At 29.1% G+C, this 11,915-nt stretch overlaps 1 protein-coding gene across 5 annotated transcripts in view; it reads left to right on the top strand.

Moving 5' to 3' along the window:
• The window catches only part of LOC130901936 (very low-density lipoprotein receptor-like), a 70,800-nt gene that overhangs the window by 54,586 nt on the left and 4,299 nt on the right, over positions 1-11,915 (top strand). For 3 of the 5 annotated variants that reach the window (XM_057813646.1, XM_057813682.1, XM_057813673.1), the window contains 7 exons: positions 609-860; positions 1,094-1,968; positions 2,142-2,340; positions 5,928-6,005; positions 6,332-6,394; positions 9,388-9,497; positions 10,075-10,233. In XM_057813646.1, the coding sequence (XP_057669629.1) occupies positions 609-860; positions 1,094-1,968; positions 2,142-2,340; positions 5,928-6,005; positions 6,332-6,394; positions 9,388-9,497; positions 10,075-10,233 (1,736 nt within the window). The remainder of the gene's footprint in view (positions 1-608; positions 861-1,093; positions 1,969-2,141; positions 2,341-5,927; positions 6,006-6,331; positions 6,395-9,387; positions 9,498-10,074; positions 10,234-11,915) is intronic. The other 2 variants (XM_057813655.1, XM_057813663.1) reach the window with 2 other exon arrangements.

Raw genomic sequence — 11,915 nt, 5'->3', positions numbered from 1 at the left:
TCTAATAAGAAAATTAGAAAACGTTAAAATATACAAAATGATTAAAATTGAAAATAAAAACAAAAGGCTCACCATCAAAAACACTCACTGCTAGTTGTGAGCTAATTGAGTTAACTGGTGGAACAGTCGGCTGGGTCGATTACTGGATTGTAATTATTAGGGACCTATTGGTGGTTTTTGGGTGTGCGTGGAAAGTATATTATTGGCGGGATGGGTAATAAATGGGAGGAGATCGGCTTCTCGGGGGGTTTAGAGGAAATTTTATTGTCGTCTAGAGTGGTATTGGAGTGAAGTGGATGAAGAAGCTGTTTTCAAGTTGCCGGTAATCTCTGGATATCGTCCCTTGTGTTCAGACAATTTGGACGATTCTCTATTTTGATAGCTTCCTGAATAATCCTAGACATTTTTCCTTCAAAATTTTTTATATACCAAACTGAACTCAACTATATCCTATTCTCGTTACTAATCAATAATCTCCCAATTAAATTTCACTTCACATGTACTCTACTTAGAAGAAAGCACTTTACTGAACCCTCAAAATTGTAATTTTATATTAGAGTTGCTCACTTTCAACCTAAAAAATCCAATTGATAAACATTCTCTTTTAGAATTACCAGCACCAAAATGTGATCCAAAAACTCATTTTGATTGCGGAGGTGGTCAATGTATTCGTTTTGCTCAAGTTTGTGACGGTCGTCAAGATTGCCCCAATTGGGAAGATGAGCCAAAAGATCTATGTGGTGTCAATGAATGTAATAAGGATAATGGAGGCTGTACACAAAAATGCGTGGATACCCCTGCTTCATTTTACTGTGATTGTGAAACTGGTTATAAACTTATAGATAACAGAACATGTAAAGGTAATAGTATGTAGCATATTACTGATACAGATAATAGTTCTCTCACATTCTTACAGGTATTATTACATCATTACATTTGTTATGAGTGTTGAAAGTAAAAGGACATACTTTGGATGTTATGGTTGTTGATGGTTTACGTGATTAATATATTAATCATTTATAGCTTTTTTGTTATGTATTTTTATAAAAAATTGGTTTGTAATTTGATAGTTAATTTCAATATTTTCTTTCAGATATAAATGAATGTGAAATTCCTGGTACCTGCTCTCAGTTGTGTATAAATGACAAAGGAGGTTATAAGTGTGAATGTGAAACTGGTTATATGAGAGATCCTAGAGATTTAACAAAATGCAAAGCTATAGAAGGTCATGCATCACTTCTATTCGCACGTAGAAGAGATATTCGTAAAATATCCTTAGATCATCATGAGATGACTAGTATTGTCAATGAAACAAATTCAGCAACAGCTTTAGATTTTGTATTTCGAACTGGAATGATTTTCTGGAGCGATATCACCGACAAAAAGATTTACAAAGCTCCAATAGATGAAGGTAATGAAAAAACAACGGTAATTACGAATGATATTACAACATCGGATGGATTGGCTGTAGATTGGATATATAATCACATATATTGGACAGATTCTGGAAAAAATACTATTGAATTAGCAAACTTTGATGGTAAAATGAGAAAAATATTAATAAAAGATGGATTAGAAGAACCCAGGGCTATAGCATTAAATCCTATGGAAGGTTGGATTTTCTGGACAGACTGGGGTACCATTCCGAAAATAGAACGTGCTGGAATGGACGGTTCCCATAGACAAACTATTGTAAGTTATGATGTGAAGTGGCCTAATGGGTTAACTCTTGATTTAGTAAAAAGAAAAGTCTATTGGGTTGATGCTAAGCTTAATACAATTTCCTCTTGTGATTATAATGGAAGGAATCGAAGACTAACATTATTCTCCACTGAAGCTTTAAGGCATCCGTTTTCTATAACAACCTTCGAAGACTGGGTGTATTGGACGGATTGGGATAAGGCAGCTGTTTTCAAAGCCAATAAATTTACTGGAAAAGATGTTCAACCAGTTACATCAACAGAAATGGTGAGTGTTTTATATAAATAATTATATTTTTTGCAATAGATCATATATAGCAATTGAAAACTAATTGAATTAACTTATGACTAATATAAACACAATGATTCCAATCTTGACAAAATTCCTAAAAAGATCAAATTTCTGATTGTAATAAGACATGATATTAAATTTTTTTGTAGATTCAGAATCCTATGGTCATTCATGTTTATCATCCGTATAGACAACCAGATGGAGAGAATCATTGCCAAGCAGTAAATGGCCACTGTTCTCATTTGTGTTTACCTGCTCCTCAAATCAACAAAATGTCTCCAAAAATTTCTTGTGCATGTCCTGAAACACTTCGAATGTTGAAAGATGGTCTCACCTGTGTTCAGGATGGTAAGTTGTGAGAGTATTTAGGATCCAATTTAAAACACCGATGGAAATTAGTTGAAAGATATATATATATATATATATATATATATATATATATATATATATATATACATATATATATACATATATATATACAGTATGGTGCGAATGAAAGGAATAAATTCGTTATTTCGTAAACAGGCGACTTTAAGGAAAAAACCTGAAACTTGTCGATTTTTATTTTAAAACGGGCTATTCGTAAGGATACCTTTTTATTTTTGATGTCATCTATGCGAGCGTGATGACGTCATCGCTAAAATTTTTAAATGGAAATGTGGGTGTTGTAATACATTATTTGAAAGATCTTTTAAATACCTATTCAGCCATATCAATATGTAGAGTAGTTGATTTTTGTATTTGTTTTAAAAATTAATAAAATATTATTATTACAATAAATATTTAATACGTATTTACTCATGAAATACAACGAAACCTAAATTAAGTGCTCAATTCGTTTACCTTCAGCTAAAATACAATGAAAAAGACGTGCCGCGAACTCTTCTTGAACCTTCCCTATAACTATAGGAGTTATTTGTGCAATCTCAATACGTATCCTTTCTTTGTGTTCATTGATATTTTGTGGTCTATTTTGGTACACTTTACTTTTCAAGTATCCCCATAAAAAGATATCAAGAGGAGTCTAGTCAAACCAGGTGACCTAGGCGCCATTCTATTGTTCCTCTTCGACCTATCCACCAATTTGGAAAGACGTTGTTTAAATAGTTGCGCACCAATACAGTATAGTGTGGAGGCGCACCATCTTGCTGCAGCCATAAATCATTTCCGTTTGGAAACAGCCGGTTCAATTCAGGTAGCAAGAAGTTTTGAAGAAATTCTAAATATCGAGGACCTGTTAAGGTTTCTTTGAAAAAGTATAACTCAATCCTATTATCTATTATTCCCGTCTGAACATTAACTTTCTCTGGGTATTGATTACTGTACTCTTGCATCCAGTGTGGATTTTCTGTAGCCCAGTACCGATAAGTTTGACGATTGACATGACCGTTTAGTAGAGAAAAGAACCTTTTTTAAAAACATCGGATCTCTGTTATTTTGTTCCATCAAAATTTCAAATTACTCAATGCGTCTATCAAAATCATTTTCCATAAGCTCTTGTACTAAACTTACTTTGTAGGGATGCCACTTTTCCTTCTTTAGCTTTCTAAGAACTGTTGATTGGTCCATGTCATTATCTAATACTACTTGCCGTGAACTGGTATGGGGATTATCTTGAAAGACTAACAGTACATCTAGTTGTTTGTTTTCTGATATTGGTTTTCTACCTACCTTTGACATGACCCGTTTCTCTGAATTTCTTCTCAATTTTGGTTATAGTGGATTGTGAAATTGGTTCTCAGTTGGGGTATTTATTATCAAATAACGTACATACTTCTTTCTGCATACGTGCTTTATCTCCACAACCAATCATTATTAGAATTTTAATTCTTTGCGTTTCAGTCAACTTCATATTGATAGATACAAAGACTTTTTGAATTCGTCTAATACAATAATACAATCAATCATTTGACAGAAAGTTAATTATGTCCAAGTGTTAAAGTTAATGTTGATAATGTAACTAGATTTTTAAAATAGGTAAAAAGTATGTAGATAAGACATTTCATTACCAGTGACGGCCTTTACAAAATTTATTTTTGTGTGTCAATAAATACATCATACCAATACTTAATACATTTTATTAAGAAATCTGTTGAAATTTCATAAATAATATTTGTAACAATTAACAACTCAATTACTGTATATAATGATATGGCTGAATAAGTTTTTAAAAGACCTTTCAAATAATGTATTACAATACCCAGATTTAGATTTAAAAATTTTAGCGATGATGTCATCACTCTCATATAGATGGCGTCAAAAATAAAAAGGTATCCTTATGAATAGCATGTTTAAAAATAAAAATCGACGGGTTTCGGGATTTTTCCTTAATGTCGCCAGCTTATGAAATAACGAATTTATTCCTTTCATTTGCACCATACTGTATGTTTCTAAATGTTCTTGATTTTAGGTCTCTTCTATTTCAAAATTAGTTTTTTCAATAATTTTTGAAAGATAGATAAAATTGACGTTTCGACTTTTCTTTAAGTCTTTATCGAAATATGATATTGACACTGACAAATAGCATATTTTGATAAAGACTTGAAGAAAAGTCGAAACGTCCATTTTTATCTATGTTTTAAAAATTAATAAAAATACTCATTTTGAAATAGAAAAAACACAAATAATAGGATACTTTTAAACATCTTCTGTAGTCTTCATGTCTATCAATTTTAGTATCTGTAGCTTCTTTTTATTATGTCTATGGAATATAATTTTAAAAAGTTAAGTTCACTCTATCGGACTTCACGGAATTCCATCAATTGTCAAATGAGAAATCGACAAAACATTTGCTCAATTGGTGGAATTTAAATTGAAATACTATATTGAGAGCTTCTGTTGGTAGCGGCCTAGCCGTAATATCACAAACTTTCATCTCGAGGTTGTTGGATCTATTCTAATGGGAAAATCCATTATTAATTTTCGTCCCCTGCTAACCAAGATAGAAGATACTCGAAGCTTAAAATAATTCAGCTACCCCCATTAACATTATTTTCTGATTATAGTCGAAGAAATGATGTTAAATAGCAACTTTATAATTGATTTACCATATAATTGAGTTACAGCCATATTCTCGAAATTTGTATTTTCACTGCAATTTATTGTACTGTTTTGAAATTTGCTCAAGTATAAAAAATTCTTAACATTGTGAAATTTATTCAATTATGAGATTTTCCACATAAAAAGTACAAAACAACAATAAGATTATTAACTAATCATTTTGTTAGTGATGTAATTGTAGGTGATGTAATCGATGTGTAGATAAATCAGCAATTAATGCATATGAAAATAACAAAAACTATGGATAAAACTATTCATAACATGAATTAAAAAATAAAATTGAACTTACTTTGGAAACTGTCAACAAATAATGTCCCATAAAATGTCAGTGAAAAATAAAAATAAATTAATATATAATATATTATTGATCATAGGTATATTTTTAATATTTTATAAGTAGGTTTACTGATTCCTTATGTTATTTTCTACTTATATTTTATATGTGATTGACAGTTTCCAAAATAATTTTATCTAACTATTTATTCATTTCTTGTTCAGTTTTAGCCGTAGTTTTTGTTAATATCCAATGTATTAATTTTTTTAATGCTTCTAGTGAGGTAGTAATAGTTGTGTTAGAATTTCTTTATCCAAAATTCAGGTCATAACATCATGATGACATTCAAAATATTGTTTGGCATTCTTTAATTTGAAAAATTTGACATTTAACATTTCCGAAATTAATTATATATTGAAATTATAATTCATTATTAGGGAGATTGACTTCTATAGATTTGGACATTTATTTTATATTTCAGTGTTGCTAATTCATTTAGTAGTTTTTTATTTTATTTCTAATTAGCTCCAATTTAATGCATGTGCTATTTTACATATTATTTATTTTCATTATTTTGAAGCACTTTTTTGTTTATTAACAGAAACAGTTACAACATCTACCTCGAATTCCGTGATATATCCTGAAATAACCACAATGTCTTTTGACTCGAATCTTGAAAGTAAGTATAAAATTGATGGAAAAATTTATAAAAAAAACTAAAAACAAACATAGATTTTCTCATCAACTCCATAATTAATTAGAATTATATAAATTCTAGTTATTCTAATGTTATAAAATTCTTTATCACCATATTTGTACATAAAACGTTTTACATTTAAATGGCACTGATATTTTCACTTCCTAAAACTGTTTGTTTTTTGTTTAATATTATTTTTACAATAATATCTTCCATTCAATGAAAGGTAACTGCTTGTAAATTATTGGCTTATAGATCATTTATTTTATTTTGCATAGTGTTGATTTTGTTGATTTTGCTTTTTATAGACCTTACAACTAGCTCGTACTCAGTGACCTCGGAATTAACATCCGTAGAATCGGTTTCGATTAGTAAGTATTGAAAATATGATGAATATCGAGGGATATATAACATACTCACATCTTCACTTAAATATAATCATTAGTTACGCAATTAATGGGAAAATATTACAAGAAAATATATGAAATAATATTGATACTATATAAAACACATAATACAGGCCTTAGCTTCCTCCACTAAAAAGGTTGTCATTTTGTTTTTTATAGAAATTATAATTTCTGTATTACCTCGGTATTCCCAAAAATAAGAAAGATTCTTCTGTTAGTTTCATGAAAATTAATCACAACAAAGGTTTTATGAAGATTAAATAATATTAGAAGTTTCCAAAGGCTCCACTGAAGGTCTATAGCAGTTAAGAGAATCTATATTTTATGTACTTTGTATGAATCGCTATAATTTCTTTGGCTGAACCTAGGAATTTTCCATTTAATTTAAGTCACTTGCATGTATTTAGATTGAACACATTATCAAATTATGATAAAAAAGCAGTCAAATTCACATGAATAATTTTTATTTCTAAAACGGTAGGACTAGTCTTGCTCAAATATAAATTTTGCTGATATTTTATATATGTACTTGCATTTGGTTTGGTTAGATATACTGATAATATTCGCAAGTTTGTGAATAATCTGCTGAAAAAATATACGTTCGATAAATTGTATGTTCCTCATACCGACAATAATTTTATTAACATTTAAATGAATAGATACAATGCTGTCTTAATTTTATTACTATTCAAAAGTATTTAGAGAAACAAAAAGTTGATAAACCAAAGAAAAGATAAAGGTGGACACTGAATAAAAAAAATCATCTTACGTCTTAGTCATAAGAGATTTTCTAAAAATTGATTGAATGAACTCTTCACATATTAAAACAACTTGATGTTAATTCTTACATTATTTAAAAAAATTGAGAATATGAAGTTTTAATCAACCAAATGAGAGCTTAGGACATATTTATAAAACAATGTATTATTGATTTATGAGGTATTTGATTCTGTTTACGTAATTTAACAATAAAGATTAAAAATTTCAGTATTATCAATTGATATCTATACTGTACTTGTGCTGTCGATTACAATTATGTTGATAAATTGCCTTTATACAGGATAGTCCAACGAAAAGTTGGTACCTAGCTTTTCTCTTTTTTTTTTTTGTAATTAAATTCAAAAATGTTCGGACACGTCGATTTTGTTTTTGAGGGGGATATATTTTAAATATATTATTTAACCCCCTAGCGGAGGTGAGTAACAAGTAAAATTTTAAGTGAAAAGAGGGGTCGACTGATATATCATTTGAAAGGGCACAAAATTGTCTTTCTAATGATACCCAATTTGTTGAATTTTACTAAAACAGTTAATGCGAAAACGGCTTTAAAGACATTAAGCCGATAATTTTGGTATTAACGAAAAATACAAATAAGTTTTAATTATTACGAGTGAAAACAGCTACAATCATTTCTAAATTATTTTTAATTAAAAGGAAAATGAAGATACAATTGATCCTTTAATAAAACAAATAATTGAAGATGACCAAAATCATACTGCTGATCGGCTTCATTTTTAGCAAGATGGAGCACCTCCGCACTATGTAGCTCCTGTAAGACAGTTTTTAGATGACTGGTTTCCTGGATGGTGGATTGGAAAGAGGGGCCCAATTGAATGGCTTGCCAGGTCACCGGATGTATCGCCTTTATACTTTTTTCTTTGAGGACACTTAAAAAATAAATGTTTTGTCACGATGCCCGAGTCCATAGAAGATCTTCGCCAACGGATTACAGCAGAGTGCAGAAACATAACACCTGATATGCTACAAAATGTTAGAAATAGATTTGAATAAAATCTGTATTATTGTATGGAATCAAATGGGTCACATTTTCAACATTTGTTAATGTAAGGTTTTATTAAATCAATTTAACGGCTAGTTTACTTTTTTTTACAAAGCATGTTAAAAATAACAAACAATGGAATGTACTAACGATTGCAGTTGTTTTCACTCGTAATAATTAAAACTTGTGTTTGTTTAAAATATGTCCCCCTCATTGTTCTCCGCATTTTTGAATTTAATTAAAAAAAAAGAGAAAAGCTAGGTGCAAACTTTTCGTTGGACCACCCTGTAGATAAAAAAATTAGATGAAAAACTAGAAACATAGGTATAAACAAGAAAAGGAGAGTTAGTTTTTAGAAAATCTTTTGACACAGGTAGGTTATATTTTGAAGCTTTGCATAATAAAAAATGAAAATTTTGGTTTCATTGCCAATGTATTGATGTTCTGTGTACAGATTATAATGAATATTATTACAGACGGCAATAAAAATGAAGCTAGAACAACAAAATAATCTGAAATATTGTTAGAAGTTTCTGACATTATTGAGATTTCATCATACTAAGAATGTTTTTTTTAGAATTAAGCATAAATGTATATTTTGTAATGTTTGGATTCCGATAAATTTAGTATTTTTTACTTTGCAAATATAGGATTCCAAAGAAGTGTACTTGAGATATTTATGTTATTTATTATATTGAAATATATTTACGACATATATTAATTAAAGCTTAAGACGTGATCAAATTAATTCATGAAATACATATGCCGCTTTTAATCTTACTTATGAATATTTCAGATTAATTTGGATAAAAAATTGTATAACTTTTTCCAAATTATTTTCGGTATAAAGTACGCCTTGCAATATTTTGATAAATGGTTAAGCATGATTAACTTACTAACACTTAGACGATTATCGCAACTAAAAAGGTTTTTAAAATACAAAACTTGTGTCATTGTATTATTCAATTCTATCTATAATTTCAGCACTTTTGTAAACTCAAGACAATAATAAAACAAAAATATACAAAACAAATATTACTTAAATCTAATCTTATGTGATAACATTTCAAAAAGCAAATGACACAAATTTTTTTATTTTCATGTGCTTTTTTTCTTCATTCGTATTTAATTTAGAGCGAAATAATAATGTTCAATTAATATTTTTTTTCTGTTCAAGGTACAATAAACAAATCACACCCTAATACAACACAGTCTGAGAATGCTGATGGTGTTTTAGCGGGTATTACAATTATGATATGTTTTATAACTTTTTCTTTCGTTGGTGGGGTAAGTATTTCATTCTCAAGTATTATATTAGAATTCTCTTTTCGATATTATCTTGGGTGTTTTTGATTTTTTTTCAATTGCAATTTTTATTTTTATTCCATATATAATATATGACTGTCATAAAACTTGAACTTTTCCTTATTTTTCATTATAATAGAAAAATGGTCTCCTTTATTGTGTTTCAAGTATTTGTTTATCCAAATATTATTTTCTCCTAGATATTGACATGTGATAACTGTTTCATGGTCATATTTTTTAAGAAATAAATATTATATGATCATGTTTTCCCATAGATTGTCCGTCCGATATTTCTATTATGATCAATGTAATAGCATTGTTGAATTATAAACTTACAATAGAAATTACTTTCTATTTTCCAATCTAAAAGAAATAAGAGATAACCGACAAATCAAAAATTGACTCTGTTATTCATAGTAAGTACAAATAATAATATGGGAATTTGATTTTCAATATAATCTTCCAACTACTTTCGAGTTTCCAAAATATTTTTGTATATAAAATTGAGAGTTAATACAAGTTATTTAATGTTTTACAGTATAGATAATTTATTTTATAGGTGATTTACTTCATATACAGACATTTAAAAAATCGCAACATGACATCAATGAACTTTGATAATCCAGTGTACCGAAAAACCACAGAGGATCAATTTTCTTTAGAGAAAAATCAGTTCCAGCGTCAGACGCGACCATATTTAAGTACTGTGGGTGAAGAGGTAAGAGCACTTACTCTAGATTATAGTAACATGATGTCAAGATAATCAGTCTTATAATTTTTATTTATTTAAAAGACTATATAATCGATATTTATTATGAGCTCACAAATATCATTTTTATTTACTGTAAATAGCTTACATGAATTGTTAATGTTTCTAAAATTACAGACAATGCACAAACTTAGTTTGGAGGGACTTTAAAAAACAAATTCAACTGTAACAATATATGTTACAGTGCACTATCATGAACATATTTTATTTTAAATTACAGAAACTCAATTACTTATATTATTTATTATAATAAAAAATAATTGCTTGATATAAAATATCATTGTCTAGAACTGCATTAGATAATTTGCACTTTTAAAATATTCTTAGAGATCACTTATTATACATTTTATATTTTGGTGTCTTAGAGAAAAACACTTTGGCGCTGCCGAACTGGAAAATAGTCACATTTATGTATTCGTTTTAAAATGTCAGAATGATCAGTTTTAATATATATATATATATATATATTTGACCAGCTCATTTGAAAATCATATATTATTGTTAGTAGAATATTATTCATAATACTTGTATAAACCATCCATTAGAAAGTACAGAAATTTAAATTCATATTTTGAATTCAAAATCAACTTTTGATCTGACAGAATAATGTGCATTAATATTAATATGTCTTTAAGGTTGTCGAGAGAGAAAGAGCGTTTTATGATATGAATACTCTTCAAAATTTAATAAATTTGTTGATCAACAATTTTTAGAACAGCTAATTTTTATATTAGTGTAGAACTTACTAGATGTTGCCACTTTTTTAATCTCGGCTTTTTATAGAATAAAAGTAATGAAACAACTTTTCTGAAAAAATTCATACAAGTATTGTATCTTGGAACTTACACTCTTGACAAACTTGATGGTTTCCAAAAATTTGTCATCTTGACACTATTCACTTTAAATTCTAAATTCAAATGCTCTTAATCAATAATGTCAATGGTTCGAAAACATTTGAAACTATTTCCATATTCAAATAGAGACAAGCTCGTCTTGAAATCATACTGTAACATATTTTACAATCCGCCCTACATTCAGACTGATTTTTCGCTAAATGTAAACCTTCATGCATTCACAATTTTGTAACACACTCGCATTATCATGGTGCAATGATTACATACACTGGAATCATAATAGCGATAATATGAGAATACAAAATATCTAGAATAGTTTTAAGACACAGGAGCCCCGTCGGGGCATTGTCGCCTCAATGGACACCTGATGACGCTAGACTTAGCAGAGAAGGCAGAGTACAGATACTGTTACGCGGTGGACGAAAACTATCCATATTCTCTCGAAACGTAAGACACTACGGTACTCTAGAGTATTACACCTGGGAGCGTATGAAGATGATGATCTCTGGCAGCTACAGCCAACCCACATTTTAAAATTACTAAGAGAAGCGGGATCAATAGATCAGCTGCAAATTCTGAGGATCCCCAGTATCACAGAAAGAATATAATAGATCCTTTGGGTCGCGATGTACATGGTACCCCATTATACATATATAGTTTTAAGCAAAACAGATAGACATAGAAGTTAATACTGAATAGACAAATAATAAACACATTTAAATGCTCGAATGTGATGAAATGAAGAAAATAAAAAAGACCATTCTACATCAATAATAA

Source organism: Diorhabda carinulata, chromosome 1, assembly GCF_026250575.1.
Source record: "Diorhabda carinulata isolate Delta chromosome 1, icDioCari1.1, whole genome shotgun sequence".
Classification (NCBI taxonomy): domain Eukaryota; kingdom Metazoa; phylum Arthropoda; class Insecta; order Coleoptera; family Chrysomelidae; genus Diorhabda; species Diorhabda carinulata.
This window is presented reverse-complemented; position numbering and strand designations above follow the sequence as displayed.